At 43.2% G+C, this 16324-nt stretch overlaps 2 protein-coding genes across 2 annotated transcripts in view; both read left to right on the top strand.

The window, feature by feature from the left end:
* The window catches only part of LOC132333471 (protein FAM169B-like), a 39786-nt gene extending 33101 nt beyond the window's left edge, over positions 1-6685 (top strand). Inside the window, exons 8-9 of the mRNA XM_059858608.1 lie at positions 1642-1712; positions 6302-6685. Of these exons, the coding sequence (XP_059714591.1) occupies positions 1642-1712; positions 6302-6523 (293 nt within the window). The 3' untranslated portion in view covers positions 6524-6685. The remainder of the gene's footprint in view (positions 1-1641; positions 1713-6301) is intronic.
* Positions 1740-6291, top strand: LOC132333470 (crooked neck-like protein 1). The gene has a single exon (XM_059858606.1). The coding sequence runs from the start codon at positions 2680-2682 to the stop codon at positions 4738-4740; it is 2061 nt and encodes a 686-aa protein (XP_059714589.1). The 5' UTR covers positions 1740-2679; the 3' UTR covers positions 4741-6291.
* Positions 6686-16324: the final 9639 nt, after the last annotated feature.

Here is a 16324-nt window from a genome sequence, read left to right as displayed (position 1 = left end):
TTTCCTTTCTTCTTTTTGCCATCTTCTAGAAGAAACAAATAGATGAATGACCCAAAGAATGGGGAAATATCATTCCGCCAGAATTGCTGTCAGTAAAAAATACACTTGAGGCTGGGGAGCTGCCTTGACTGCAGCTTTCCACTACCTAAAGAGGGACATTAAGAAAGATGGGGATAAAGGTTTTAGCTGGCCCTGTTGCAACAGGACATGGGGTAATGATTTTAAACTAAAAGAGGATAGATTTAGGCTAGATATAAGGAAATAAATTTTTACTATGAGGGTGTTTAGGCCCTGGTACAGGGTGCCCAGAGAAGCCGTGGCAGCCCCATCCCTGGAAGTGTCCAAGGTCAGGTTGGATGGGGCTCAGAGCAATGTAGTCTTGTAGAAGATGTCCCTGCTCATTGCTGGGGATTGGATTAAATGACCTTTAACAGTCTCTTCCAATCCAAACTATTCTATGATGCCATGATTCTATCTTTAGCGGTGTCTCTTGGGAATAACGTCTTCATTCCTACTTTTCTCTGTTATGCAGAAAGCAAAACACAATGTAATTCAATATTGTCAGCTCCAATCAGGATCTATGGCAACAACTATGAAAATAGACAAGTCTTACTCTGCTCTGATTTCTTAGATTCGTGTTGACATTTGCAATGCTGTGCAATGCTGTGTTTTGGAACAAAATTACTGAGAAGAAAAATTGAATATTTTGCTCATATTATGGGCTTTTTCCCCCACACCAGTACTCAGGATTGAATACCATTAATGTTCTTGTAGGAATTCTACAGTCATACATATTCCAAAACAGGTTTCTGTAATCTTGAGGTCAGAATATTCAGTTTTGCAAGGTGGTGTGGCTGCATCTAGTGGCAGTTCATATAAACTGCAGCTCTCTGCTGCAGCTGATTCTTCAGTTTGGATCTGCACTGATACATAGGCATATACACACACACACATTTCTGTCTGCACTTATATCTATAAAAATCAAGCTTTTTAGCATATTGTTGCACATAGCTGCATTAATTCATTCTGAATTAATTCTTATTGTTTGAAAAATGTAGGAGATTTAGTTTCATCAAATTAGTCTCAGCAACAGGAACATGGTGACATTTCTCTTCTGGGGCTGATTGGAGGAACAGAAATCGTTTCACATGGTTTGGTCGTGGTTGCTAAATCTACCAGGCAGTGAACGGAGCTGTTTGGAAGTAGTTTAGTAATATCCATAAAGCATGTAAATGTGAAACTAATGCAGAACCAAGCAGGCTGAGAAGAATTAAAATAAATTTCAAGTGATTGCATATAATTCTTCATCAGAATTGGTCAGAGTACCTGTATTTTCTGGAGAAATTGATACGGGTTTTCTGGGTGTAAGAGGAGAACAGATTATCTATTTAGCAGAGCTTTCAAGATCCACAGACAGTTTGTTTCTAGTATAGTTGTTCACTTTAGGTTTTTGTGGGAGTGTCATGGGGCACTCTGGTTTGGTTAATTAACAAAAACAAAGCAAGAGGGATTGTAGGTAAGAGTCAGGTGGCTTTTTCTGGTTTTTTTTTTTTTTTTAAGTGCAAATAGCCATGGGAGTATGGTAATGTTTTTTCCTTTTTAATCTCTTTCTGGAACAAAATATTTCCCCAATTTCTCCAGAAGATGAAGTGGGCTCTTGTATGGAGAAGACTCCAACTACTAAACCCAGACATTTAGACCAGATGAATAAGGTACAGTAACTATATGCCATCTTGTGATCTTGTTTTCCATTGGTGGCTTTCTCCCTTTCTAAACAGTCATGTACCTATGGCATTAAAATGAAACAAAGGAAAAAACCTTACAATCAATAACAGCAATAATGTAGAATCATCACTGACTCTTCTGTGTTATCTATGGAAGATAAAACAGCAGAGATTGTAACAAGCAATACAATCTTTGACAAAATCAAGGGTGAGCACACTGTATCTTCTTTATCCACAAGCAGGTGTTTGTCATTGTTTCATCACAGCTGTTTTAGTTGGAGTTGTTTTATCTCTTAAAAGAAAACAACTTACAATCTTACAACACAGAAAAGTAGTATTTGACTGTCTTAGATTGCACTGCAAGATGTAACCAGGTGTATTCTATCAACATCTGTTAAAACCAGGTGGGGCAGTTTTCCTTTATCTCTTGCATGACCCATCCTCCCTCCAGGAGATATCTTCTGTTAATGGCCCATTTAGCCTCCCTGCATGACTGATAAGATTTCATCATCCCATTGGGAGATGCTCTGCCCAGGGGGAGGAGCCAGGCATTCCCTCCTGGATATAATCTGAACCCTGGAGCCCACAGGCAGCCTTTTTCCACTGGATTCCCAGAGGAAGACTGGACACTTCTACGCCAGCACTGGATCTTCAGAGGGAAACTCTACCCTTCTACAGGATCGGTGCTACAACAGAACCACACCTGTCATGCCAGGAGGACTGCAGCCACTGTTTATTTAGACTGCTGCCAGCACCCTGACTGACAGGGTGTCAGGTTGTATTCTGACTTGTCTGCTTGAGCAGTAAAATTTTTTTTTTTGTGAGCGAATTATCTCTAAACTTTAAAGAACTGCTGCAGATAAAATTCAAGGTTATAGGATCTAGTTAAGAACTTAAAATTAATTGCTGCAAATAACCTTGGGAGAAGAGGAGAGCCACGGGCCAGGGCAGCAAGATGGCATCTATGGAGGCTGGGAAGCAGCACACCTCCAGAGTGGCAAAGGTGAAAAACAAGGCACCAGCTGAAGTTCAGATCACAGCAGAGCAGCTTCTGAGAGAGGCAAAGGAGAGGGAACTCGAGCTTCTCCCACCACCTCTGCAGCAGAAGATCACAGATGTTGAAGAGCTAAATGACTATAAACTCCGGAAGAGGAAGACTTTTGAAGATAACATAAGAAAGAACAGGACTGTTATCAGTAACTGGATAAAGTACGCACAATGGGAGGAAAACCTGCAGGAAATCCAGAGAGCCCGTTCCATTTACGAGCGTGCCCTGGATGTGGACTACAGGAATGTCACCCTCTGGCTGAAATATGCTGAGATGGAGATGAAGAACCACCAGGTCAACCACGCCAGGAACATCTGGGACCGGGCCATCACCATCTTGCCCAGGGTGAACCAGTTCTGGTACAAGTACACATACATGGAGGAGATGCTGGGGAATGTTGCTGGGTCACGGCAGGTGTTTGAACGGTGGATGGAGTGGCAGCCAGAGGAGCAAGCCTGGCATTCCTACATCAACTTTGAGCTCAGATACAAGGAGGTGGACAGAACACGAAGCATTTTCGAGAGATTTGTCCTTGTTCACCCCAATGTGAAGAACTGGATCAAGTATGCGTGTTTCGAAGAGAAGCACAGCTACTTAGCCCATGCCAGAAAGGTGTATGAAAGGGCAGTGGAGTTCATTGGGGAGGAGCACATGGATGAGCGCTTGTATGTGGCATTTGCCAAGTTTGAGGAGAACCAGAAAGAATTTGAAAGAGTGAGGGTTATCTACAAGTATTCCTTGGATAGAATTCCAAAGCAGGATGCCCAGGATCTCCTCAAGAATTACGCCATCTTTGAGAAGAAGTTTGGAGACAGGAGGGGAATTGAGGATGTCATTGTCAGCAAGAGGAGGTTCCAGTATGAGGAGGAGGTGAAGGCAAACCCCCACAACTACGATGCATGGTTTGGCTACCTGCGGCTGGTGGAGAGCGACACAGACACGGAGACCGTGCGGGAGGTGTATGAGAGAGCCATTGCCAACATGCCCCCCATCCAGGAGAAACGCCACTGGAAGAGGTACATCTACCTCTGGATTAACTATGCACTCTATGAGGAGCTGGAGGCAAAGGATGCAGAGCGAACCAGACAGGTGTACCAGGCATGCCTCAACCTCCTGCCCCACAAGAAGTTTACATTTGCCAAAATGTGGCTGCTGTATGCACAGTTTGAAATTCGCCAGGAAAACTTCCTGCTTGCCAGAAGGGCTTTGGGGACATCCATAGGTAAATGTCCAAAACCCAAACTGTTTAAAGGTTACATTGAGCTGGAGTTACAGCTGCGTGAATTTGACCGTTGCCGAAAGTTGTGTGAAAAATTCCTGGAGTTTGCACCAGAAAACTGCACGTCCTGGATTAAGTTTGCTGAGCTGGAAACCATCCTTGGGGATATCGACCGTGCCCGGGCCATCTATGAGCTGGCTATCGGCCAGCCCTGGCTGGACATGCCGGAGGTGCTTTGGAAATCCTACATTGACTTTGAGATGGAGCAAGAGGAATATGAGAGAACCAGGAGCCTTTACCGGCGGCTGCTGCAGCGCACACAGCACAGCAAGGTGTGGATCAGCCTGGCCCAGTTCGAGCTGTCGGCGGGGCAGGGGGAGCGGCTGCAGCACTGCCGGCAGATCTACGAGGAGGCCAACAAGGCCATGCACAGCTGTGAGGAGAAGGAGGAGAGGGTCATGCTGCTCGAGTCCTGGAGGAGCTTCGAGGACAAGTTTGGCACCAATACCACTAAGGAGAGGATAGATAAACTGATGCCTGAGAGAATAAAGAAGAGGAGAAAGCTGCAGGCCAAAGATGGAACTGATGCTGGATGGGAGGAGTGTTATGATTATATTTTCCCAGATGACACTGCCAATCAGCCCAACCTCAAACTCCTGGCTATGGCAAAGCTCTGGAAGAAGCAGCAGCAGGAGAGCAAAGCTGCAGCCATGGATCCTGACAAGGACATTGATGAAAGCCAGACTTAATACCTTGCCTTTTCCCACCCTTTTCCTGGGCTATTGTACAGTATTTTCATTGGTGATAAATAAATGTATTTGCAGAGTTTCAGTAAAAAAAACAACAAACAAAAACAAACAAACAAAAAACTATAAAAAACTCCAATACAAAACAAACAAAAAAAACCCAGAACTGCAGTGGCCAAGCTGTGTTGGGGCATAAGTCCTGTGGCTGGACAGTGTCCAGGCAGAAAGGGACCTGGGGGTACTGGTCAACAGCTGACTGAACGTGAGCCAGCAGTGTGCCCTGGTGGCCAAGAAGGCCAATGGCCCCTGGCCTGTGTCAGGAATGGTGTGGCCAGCAGGAGCAGGGAGGTCATTTTGCCCCTATACTTGGCACTGGTGAGGGCACACTTTGAGTGCTGTGTCCAGTTCTGGGCCCCTCAGTTTGGGAAGGACGTTGAGACACTCGAGCACATCCAGAGTGGGCAACGAGGCTGGAGAGGGGCTGGGAACACAAACCCCGTGAGGAACCACTGAGGGAGCTGGGGGTGTTTAGCCTGGAGAAAAGGAGACTCAGAGGTGACCTTATCACTCTCCACAACTCCCTGAAAGCTGTCTATGGTCAGGTGGGGGTTGGTCTCTTTCTCCAAGCAGCACTGACAGAACCAGAGGACACAGTCTCAAGCTGCACCAAGGGAAATTTAGGTTGGATAATTGGAAAAAGTCTTTCCACTGAAAGAGTGATAAAGTTCTGGAACGGCCTGCCTGGGGAGGTGGTGGAGTCACCATCCCTGGATGTGTTCGAAAAAAGACTGGGTGTGGCACTCAGTGCCATGGTTTAGTTGAGGTGTTGGGGCTGGGTGGGGCTTGATGATCTTGAAGATCTCTTCCAACCTAGTGAGTCTGTGAATTCTGTTTTTGCATATGGAGTAACTTTCTGAACTCCACTTGTGATCTTTTCTGTGCAGGAGCTTGAGTGTGATTTCAGAATGAGTATGCCTAGCTCTTTATTGTCCTAATTATTTTATCTCACTGCTGAGCTGCAGATCTGGCTGTGTCTAGCTTTTTTTAGCACCTAGGCCTAAAACAGGCAGTGAGGTTTAAATGAAACCTAAGCCATGTATCTGAGAAAACAAATCACAGGAATGAAGCTTTTTCAAGTAATAGAGAAAAAGGTGAGATGAGTGGAAGCAAAACAGAGAGCTGCAGGGGTTGTTTGCCCAGCACATTTTGGTTGCCACACAATTAAATCAGTTTGTTTCCTTCAGCCCTGAGTGTCCCAGGGGAGCTGTGATGGCTCCAGCCCCTTGTGGTGCATGCTCTCGTTGTGTGCTGTGGCCACGGTTTCAGAGCCCACCCAGCCAGATCAAGGCTCCCTGTGCTCCCAGTTTTCCTTATGCTGACACTTTGGGAAGGCAGGCAGAGCAGCAGGAATGAAGCTGTTCTAGACAAAAAATGCAGCTGAGTTTCTTGCCTTGCACATTTATGGCAGCCGTGGCCGACAGAAGTGTTTGACATTAGGATCAAGTCGCTGTTTATTTTGTTTGTGTATAATTTGCTGTTCCTTCTGTCTTGGCTGTACTTTCAGGGTGGTGACTGCTTTCCTGGAGTTGGGCAAGTGGCAGGAGATGCCATGGAGAAAAAAGATGACACAACAGCAGCAGGGACTCTCAACTCACAAGGTCCTGAAGAGGAGAATTCGGAACAAAGTGCAGGTGATGCTCAGCAACGTAAAGGACTCAGGAAAAGAGAAGGTCCTGGGGACTTAGGTGGAGACAAGGCCACCAAACAATTTAAAACTACACCATAATTGCAATTTCAGAATCAGCAAAATTCAGTATGATCTTAGAAGTTGTAATTGACTGTTCTTAATTTGTTACAGTGGAGAAATTTCTCCAGGTATGATGAATTTTTTTTACAGTACATGTTCTTCATTTTATGTTTTGCTTTAAATAAAGCTTTTGTTTACTAAGTGTGCTTTTTTTTTTTCTTCTCACCAAGTAATTAAGTAGTAGCTGAGCCTAGTTATTTCCCTGCTCTGAAAAGATTTTATTGGATTGCATGAGGTGTCCAAAGGGGAATAATTGGAGGGCCTGTAGGTACTGATGTAAGAAGATATTTCTATGGAAACCACATCCTGCATTATGGAAGAGAGATACCACAACACACGTTGGTATCAGAATGACAGTTGTAACCTTCCTTTCAGAGTGAACAATTTATCTTGAATTGCTTTCATTTGAGCTTTTCTAGCAGAAAAATCTGCCTTAAACCCTGTGGTGGACAGGATGGCACACAAAGGCCATTCATGCAGAAAAAGTTTGGTGCAGAGAAGAAGAGTGAACAAGCTACAGGCATTAAACTGCCTTTCAGTTCAGGCACTGTGATAATTCTGTGTGCAAGCTCAGGGTGTAGAACTTCATGTAGATTCCATATTGCATGTTTTATTTCCTGTAGGCTCTTTCCTTATGTTTGCATTCAATTAACTTGGAAATATAACATACTTCACTAGATTACCATGCTGTGGCTTGGTAAAGAAATTTTGCTCTCTTACCACAGGCTGGTTCTGTGTTAGAATATTGTAATTTTTTTTTTTTTTTTTTTTTTTAGTGGGGAATTTCAAAAGCCTGAATGTTGTGTGTTGTGTTAATGAATTTCAGGTGAAACTCATTAGGATCAGATCTTTAGTCCAGTGGCAGAGAAGGCTTTGCAAAGAGGTGAACAGCAGGAGAGTTCTGATAATCCTGAACATATCCAGCAACCTGTAATTCTTAAGTGGCTGCCTTGGAACAAGGAGAGGTAGTTGTTTCTTTCCAGAAACTAATCCAGCATTTCCAGGGAGACAGATCTGTGGGCAGGCATTGTAGGTACACTGTAGGGATGTATATTTTTTCCCTGTACAGCATAATTGCTCACACATAGCCCAGTCACCCTGGTTTTGTTTAAGGTTGTGATTTAATGTAGCATTTATTCATGTATCCAAGTAACTCCTTCCCTGTTGAGCTGCTCTGTAAACCATATGCCTGAGACACAGTGAAATCAGACCTTCCTAAGCATCTCTTAAAAAAAAAAAAAGAAAAAGAAATGCTATAATTGGAACTTACAAGTTTTTGCCAAGAGAATTAAAACACTGCCAGCCTTAATCATGTTGCTATGGTTCTCTTGTTGCAAAGAAAGTGCATTTAGGACTAACTTTAAAGTCAGTTGATCCTAAGGTTGTTAAAAAGTCACCAAGAGTGTGCTGTGAAGACTTCTGGAAACTCCTTGTCCTCCTGTGGAACAGCCTATATTCTTAATAAAGGTATGGTTAAATACATGCTTTAAAAAAAATTGTGAAGAGTTGCAATACCAGTTGCTTTGAAATATGATAGGAAATTATTATATCTCTGCTCATGAAAGCTGATCTGGACTTGCAGTGGCCTGGCAAACTGAACTCATGTCCAGTTTGCTCTTTGTATTATAATGGCAGAGTAAGGAAAACTGGGATTGTTACAGCAAGTGAGGAACATTAAGAATTTAAATCTGAATTAAGTCTTTCAATAAAATTTTATCTAAGAAGGCCCCAGGAAACTCTAAATGAATTTATATGGGGATAAAGGAGAAATATAAGGTACTGTCTGGAATGGGCAGATGACTAATTAGATTAAATCCATTCTATATCTGGAGACACTTAGAGGGTAAAACCATCAATTTTTCAAAATTCTCAGAATGAATTTCTGTTTCACCTAGTAGCCAGTGATCCACAGTCACATTAGCAACCACTTCTGGCTGTTGTCACAGAAAAGTTGCTTCTTTCCTCTATGTATGAACCTCCTTCCTTGATTTTGTTTAGGTTTTTGTTTTCTAAGTATCTCTTTTTGTTCTAAGTATCAGGAATTCTCATGATGACAGCTGAGGTAAGTAAAGGTGCATTTGCTGAGGTTGTGGTGGCAGGTGCTTTGCTCTCTCTAATCAAACAGAGCTCATCCTTCTCATCAAAACTTGTGACAGTTAGAGCCAGGAATTCTGAGGTCCTACTTAACTGTACTAAATTCCATGGCTACAGGTTCCAGGAGGGCAGAGGCTTCTTCCATGTTATTTCAGAAATGCTGATTTACAGAACAATTAGTCTGAATATTGATTTTGTTTTCCTTTTTTTTTTTTTGGTTATATTAGTGCCTTAAGGTATCTGATTAATGCAGAAACTTGGATCTTCAACTCATTCTTAGCAGTCTGAAGCACTGCTTGATGAGATCGGAAGAATCCTAAGACAGTCTGAAGCAGAAACAAATTCAATATTTTCACTGTCTTAATAGAACAGAGTAGAAAAACCACACCTAATAGCACAAACACATTTTTTTCTTTCAGTGGAAGATCTTTTATTTAAAACAAATCTGCATTTACATAGGGATAGTATTGTTTCCGTGTGCTGAAAAAGTTGTCAAAGGCTTGGAAGAGCATTCCAGTTTTTGGAGGAAAGTTTTCAAAAGCTCAGATTTATTGTCTTTCTGAATCTACACTTTGGTCATGATGAGACATGGTGCTGGTTCTGCTCAGGAGACAAGGAGGTGAGTGAGAGAGGGGTGGCAGATCTGCAGAGAGGGAGTTTGTGTCTACAGTTCTTACAAGCAGAGACACTGAATTCTGGCCTGCAAATAAGATGTTAAACATCAAAATTAATGTTAGCAGTCATCTGGTGGGTATGTGCCAACTGAAAAAAGGATTTGATTTGCTCTCAAGACAAGTAAACATATGGATTTTAAGGCTAGAAATTTCATTAGGTTAATCTGTCATGTTTCACATAATGTAAGCCAGACAATTTCATGCATGGTTGCTGTGTCAAAAAATCATTGGTTTTGGTTGAAACAATCCATTTTTTAGGGGGATTGTTTTGATTTGGCAGTTTTGATTTTGAGATGTGGCAGATTTCCCACTGCCCAACGTTTGTTGGCAAGTTGTTCTAAAGTTTTGTCTTTACAAGTGCATCCAGTTTCTTTAGCCTGAATTAATTTTGTTTCAGCCTCCTGTGATGGATTTTGGTTTTCTGTTTAACACTGAGCTGTGGCTCTGGTACTGTCAAGATGCTTTCAGATGTGGGGATGGAGACCTTGTCGTCTGTCATGACATCAGTGAACAGCCCTGATTTTTGGATCTGCCTCTGTGAGGCAGCTTTTCCTGACCTTGCTGTATGCTTCTTGTCCTTTCAGATAGATTTTGAATTTTTCAAATTCATTTTAGAAGCAGAAACATCATCAGAGCCCCCGCCCTGGTCCTGGTCACGCTGAGCGACACGGGGCTGCCGTGACCTGTGGTTGTAAATCATCACTGAATTCTCTTGTGCTTTTGGATGACCAAGCCCTTGGTAAGGTCATAACTGGTAAAACTTAACCAATCTGTTTTGATGCCTGGTTTGTGATATCTGCACAAAAAATGCAGCCTTTCAGTGTCCCCCATCACAGTACCACGAGATGGCACCATTACACAGCGGAACTTTGGCGTCATCTCAGGGCTAGAGACCCTGCCTGGGGTTTGGATGCATCCCGGCTTGGCCAGGCTGCCTCGGGAAGGAGGATGGGGATGTGGTAAAGCTTGTCTTGTGTTTGTCATTCGGGCTCATTTGTCTCCAGTGGGCTCCGGGATGATTTTTTTCAAATATTTGTAAAGTCCAGGTGAGGTCAGAGTAGTGCAAAATGCAAATTGCACCCAGTTTTTGCCCCTTTATACTCTTGTCTCATCAGGAACCCTGGGTGTGACTTTCTATGTTGTATCTCATTGTTTCCCAGCAGATGATTCTGGCACTGTTGTGCAAAATTTTTGGATGTTTGGGAATAGAAATGAACACTCAGTAACTGCTTTGACTTGTATGAGTTGATTCTGAGAAGTGAACTATCCAAAAGTCTGACAAACAAGTAGGTGCCAAAGTAGAAAAGAATCACAGGTGTTCATAATATTCACATTTTAGTGTCCTTGCCTATGGATGTAGAAGGGAGGGGACAGTGTAAACTTCATCAACCTGGATACTTCTTAACATTTGCATATTAAGGATGTTGCAGAAAAAGGGGAAAGTGAAGTGTCCAAATTGCTTTGTCAACTTTGTTGCTCAACTGCATAAACAAAGAATGCATCCCTCTGTAGTTCATTGTTTGTTACTGTCTTTGTGTCCTTTATGTATTTCTTGTTACAGATGAGCATGCAATAAAATTAAAGTACATGGGAAACCAAATTAGGAGTTTGTAATTAGCCTGCTTTGCTATTTGTTTCCTCTTGCAGTCCAGCTTGATGGTAAAGTCACAGTTTAATCTCCTCTATTTGCATTAGGCTTTATTGACTTTATCTATCTTGAAGGTTGTTGGGGTTTTTTTTAAAGAAGTGTTTTTGGTTTTAATTTAAACTGAAGGCTCCATTTTTGGAAGATCAATAAACTCCATCTGGAAGAATTCTTTTCTTCCAGCCACCTGACACTTAGATGAAGTTGAACTTTTTTGTTTTTTTGCATTCTCAGGGAGGAGATCAGAGGTTGCATTCACCATGATGAGAGCATTTGGGGATGTCGGCATTCATTCACCAGCACTGGATTTGTAAATTAATAGCTCAGCCTCTCTGGACTGTGGTATGTTAAAGGTCAGTGACCATGAGAGGAGAGACACTTCAGAGCTGTGTGTGCCCTCTGGTCAGCACAGGGGCCTTGGCTTAATGGCTTTAATTTCATGCTGCTTTTAAAAGATACAGATGTGCAGCATACCTTCAATCCTCCTACCTGGAACCAGTAATCCTGTCCCAGCTTTCTGCAAGGAGTGGGGTGGGGAGGGACAACACAGAAACCCTTCCTAAAAGGATTAGTTAACTGACTAATTTTCTGAGTTTCTCCTTGCGTGGCATGTCCCCTCTGGTTCAAGTATCTTAACCAAGATGCCTTTTGGTAAATGCTGTCTTCAAGCCTCATGATATAAAAGAGCCTTCTGATTCCCCCGCCCTCTCCAGATCTTGGGGCTGGTTCAGTCTTTTTTAAAGCTATTTCACTTGTGCTGCATGCAGAGCCCATCTGCTGTAATACAGACTGAAATGCTGCTTTTATCCTTGTTTGCGTAGAAGGTTGATGGGTAAATCAATTGGAGTGAAAGACGCATTGTCCCTCTTTGCTCTATGTCACAAGCACAAATATCTTCCTTTTTAAGTGTCTCTTGGCAGAAGCCAAAGCCTTTGGCACAAGCCACCTCTGCTAGTTTGACCCCTTTTGTGCATCTGGGATGGAGGAGCAGCTCTGAGAAGCACAGAACAAAACCAGCAAAATAGCAAGAGAAAAGGTCAAGAAGGGGGTCTTGCTCCCTGTAGACATCAGAAGTTTCTGCAAGATGATATTTAGCATGTCCTGCCTGAACAGTTAAGGCATCAAAGACATGAGCACTTGGATAGGTAATATCCTCATGAGTTGTCAAATAGATTGCAAAGCACGTTGCTCTGCCATGCTGGGCATGGGAGGGAGGGACCTTATGTCTTTCTAGTCATTGAGGTAACTGAGACCGAGAGCTTCAGAGAGCCTTTGCTTCCACAGATGGATATTCCATGCTGTGCTCTGTCCTTGCCTGGCTTTTGACTTACAGGCCTAAGCTCACGGAGTGGTGCTGTGGGCCTGCAGAGGAAGGGGAAGGCAGATTTCTACCAAAGACAGAGCTGACATCAGTTCCCAGCAATAGAAGTGCTTGATTTTTTGCCTCTGTATTTTTGCCTGGTTGCAGCCTTGCAGTGACTTACTCTCAGACCAGTCAGTCTCTTTGATGCAGTGTAATTACAGTGGCAGAGATGATTCCAGCAATGGATCTGAAGGGGAGGTAACACATATGTGGATAGTTCACCTCTCAACATAGAGGGGTCAGGACAACCAATATTGCCTGTCCTAGTCAAGGGAAAAGGTCATTGGTATTAGAAATCCAGGAGGCAGACAGAATCCTATTGCTCAGGACCTGGAAATGCAGGGAAATACAAGCTGGCAGCTTTGATACTGGATTATTCCCTATATTTATGGCAGTGGATTGATGTAACTGATCAGAAAGAATCCTCTCTACCAAATCCCATGGTTGAACCCCTGCCCAGGACAGTGAGCTCATATGGTGGTGGCATGGGCTGAGCTGTGTTCTTCACTGTTGTTACAGATTTTTCACAGCCCCCTGGTTTTGTCTGCACTTTTTGCTGCTCAGGCACAGTTCTGCTCTCCCCTCTTGTACCCTGCTCAGGAGTTACACAGATCCTTAGAGCAGGCTGCTCTCCCTCACAGAATTGTCTGCAATCGATTCAAAATGACTTACCCAGGATTCACTTGTCCTAAAACATAAGCATGGACTGACAGCTTTTATATGTATAAAACCTGAAAAAAAGAAAGAAAACAAGGAAGCACAGAAGAGAGCCCTGTTGGTACAGGGACACACGACATAGTGCCAGTTTGGCTGAAGTCTTTTCCTGAATGCTGGAACTCATCCAGGGTGAAAGTCACAGTGTGGTTGTGACTGATGCTGACCTTGCTTTTTCAGCAGCCATACACATCAGTCCTGGCTGCTTGATCACTACCTCTGGGTGGTTTGAGCCTCACCATGTCCTGGCAGTGGATATTCCTGGGTGCCAGCATCCCACACTGTGCACTGCTGCCAAGGGAGCAGTTTGAACCCAGGGATGCTCAGGCAACAGTGAGTGACCATCTAAGAGCACTACTTGTTGAAAAATACCAGTTGAATCTGTGGCTTCTGGTGCTGAGGAGTGAACTGACTGGGAGAGAAAATTAGCCAGGGTGTATTTTAATTATATTTATTAAATTCCTTTCAAGCTTCCAAGTCATTTGCAGAGGCATGGGTGAGAGCTTCAGTGAGATGGTAGGTTAAGGAAGAGAATGAGAATATTGGCTTGGAGAAAAGGGGGTGAGGAATTACAGTGCCTTTGTGTAAGTAAGTCTCTTTCTGCATCAAAATGTAGTTTTTGACCTTCCTAATTAATGTTGTTGTTTTTCTTCTTACTGAAGTGCAAGGAGTCCCAGGCTGACCTGTTGGTTCACAAGATAAAAGGGGTTAACTCATCAGAATGGAGATCCCCTCTATTGGCTTATCCAAATCTTTACTAAAAGTGTGATATCCATGAACACAAATAGAAAAATGCATCCAAGAATTATGTATGTGGGAATTAAAAGGAGGGAGTGAAAAAAGGAAAAAAGTCTGTGTTGCTTTGAGGTTATTTTAAAAACTGAAACTGAATAGGTCAATACCCCTTAAGCTTTTTGGTCTTTAATTCTCTTAATGGTATGGCAGAAATCATTAATTGTATTATTAAAAAAGCTTTGAAGACTGTATTAATGTAATGTGACCTCGGATCAGTCAAGATCACATTTTCATTATGATTAAAAGATTCCTTGTCCTGAAACATTGATCTCATCTCCAGCTGGCTGTGTCAGCCAGAGAGGGGCTGGCTGCATGGCAGGGCAGTAGATGGCAATATTGCATTTCATTCTGCAGCTGCTCTGCAAGAAATGCTCACCTCAGAAAGGGGCCATGAACTTTTCCCCTCAGCTTCCAAGAGCACGTTTGCACTTACAGACTGCATTAAGTATTCCAGAAGGGAAATTATTCAAAATCCCATTTTGAACCCAAATTTCTTTAGTGACTGGAGTCAAGTGCCTGAGCTACAAACTGCAGGACCCAGCCAGTCCTGATCCTGATTGTCAGCTCTGAGAATGGGCATTTGCATGTTAGGGACCATCAGCATTGTCTGTCCTGTGGCAGGGATTCAGTCTGACCCCTGGAAGTAACATCTCCCACTTAGCTACTGTAATTTCCCTGGGTTTTTGGTAAATTTTCAACCTTTTAATATTTTTTTTGATTCATCCTCCTTTTTGGTGACTGTCCCACCTTTTCAGTGAATTTTTCACCTTTGCATCAAGGTATTGAAAGCTGAATGAACTCGTTTAGTTTATATCACAACTGGGGAAGGTCAGAGAAGTTCGTAGCTCACATGTTTTTTTCCTTTCAGCTGTTATGTTTGGCCAGACCTTGCAGCAGGTCCTGGAGAGGAAGAGAAGAGCCACTTAGCAAAGAGCCAGGATGGGGGAAGGTGTGTGTTCCAGGGTCTTACACTGGCTGTGCTGTGCCCTAATGTGCTGTGCTGCTCAGTAGGCAGACAAGGATTTCAGAACGTGGGTGACATCTGGGGTCAGGGATTTATGAAAATGAAATTTGCTGTGGCAGCTCCAAGCTATGGAGTGTGTAAAGTGCTACTCCTTCCCTGTCCTGTGGGCATATGCCATGTGTCTCCACAGTCCTGGCAGGTACCAAGGTAACTGCCTTGCAACTCCCCACCACGCAGGGTGTTGCAGGATGCTGGTGTTCACTCCGAGTGATGGGAAGCAGAGGGGTGTGCTGGCTGGTGTTAAAGCCTCAGTGCTGCTGTCTTTTCTATAAATAACTGCTGTCTGCTGTAATTGGTCATATCACAGCCCATGGTGATCCTTTATATTATTTCTGGCTGCTGGAAAACTCCTGGAGGCGTAAAATAGATACCAGGAACTTCCTGTACCCAGCACTGCTTTTCCCCATGCAGCACAACAGGCTAGAACAGAAATAGTGTTTATCAGGAGCTGATGAAGAATTTTCTGCAGCAGGAAGGATGAAAAAAAAAAAAAAAAGAAGAGATTGCACCTCTAAAATGATAGCAGCAGGTCGTCTCTCCTGCAGGATATTGCTAGGTCTGTTGGAAAGAGAAAATCTTCGTAGGGTTTCTAGTCTGGAGCTGAATGGGTATTATTATTTGTCTGCAACTTAGGGGTATTTTTCAGCTCTCCATAAAATAACAGTGTCTTGCAAGAGATTGAAAACTAGAGAAGAATGTCAGTAGTTGACTTGTGTAGTGTGTGTGTGTGTGTGTTTATGTTTAAAATGTGTAGTGTGTTCCATCCTGAAGGGTTCAGAAACCTTTACAGACCAGGAATGCTCTGTGCCACCCTCCCTTAAATTCAGCCAGCTGTATTTGATGTGAAGCACAACACTGAGGTGAAGCTGCCCAGCATCAGGAATTGATGTTTTTATTAAAGGAGGGCAGGAAGAGGTTTGAGTGCAAAGGGTTGAATTGCCAAGCTCAGCAGTGACCAGTTGAAATAGCAAGTGGCTCTAAGGCCATCAGGTGAGTGTGGGTTGTGTGTTCCCCACTCTCTTAATTTCCACCTCTGTCTTAATCTGCATTTGCCCCTCAACAACAGTGTTGTACCCTGCATGCATTACAAAATTCATGCTTCACTGGCCTACTAAAAATCTCTGCTCATGTTGACAAAGAGTTTATTGGAACTGAAACCTTTCCAGCGTTGCACAGAAGCTGGCACAGAGACCAGGACTGTGGAGGAACTTGTCAACAGCCTCTCAATTGACTGTTGCTGACTGATACTTCAAGACTGGATGCTATTGTAGGACATTAATGTAAGAAAGGATTGTTGTGAGGTCTTAACTTCAGTTCTGGTTATTTGCTATTGGTGGGAACTCCTTGGTTCCAGCAGTTTGGTTTTTTGTGATGCGGGGGAAGCATTGAAAGTCCACATAGCTTTGGGTCAGAAATGTATTTTTCCTTGAAGATTTGCCAAGAAAGTGTCAATGTGACAGAAGCAGGGCAA

This window comes from Haemorhous mexicanus, chromosome 13, assembly GCF_027477595.1.
Source record: "Haemorhous mexicanus isolate bHaeMex1 chromosome 13, bHaeMex1.pri, whole genome shotgun sequence".
In the NCBI taxonomy this organism is placed as follows: Eukaryota; Metazoa; Chordata; class Aves; order Passeriformes; family Fringillidae; genus Haemorhous; species Haemorhous mexicanus.
Note: the sequence above shows the minus strand (reverse complement) of the source record. Positions and strands in the feature narration are given on the sequence as shown.

Bases quoted from the DNA above. Each gene is read 5' to 3' on its own strand.
- LOC132333470 (XM_059858606.1), top strand. From the start codon at position 2,680: ATGGCATCTATGGAGGCTGGGAAGCAGCACACCTCCAGAGTGGCAAAG.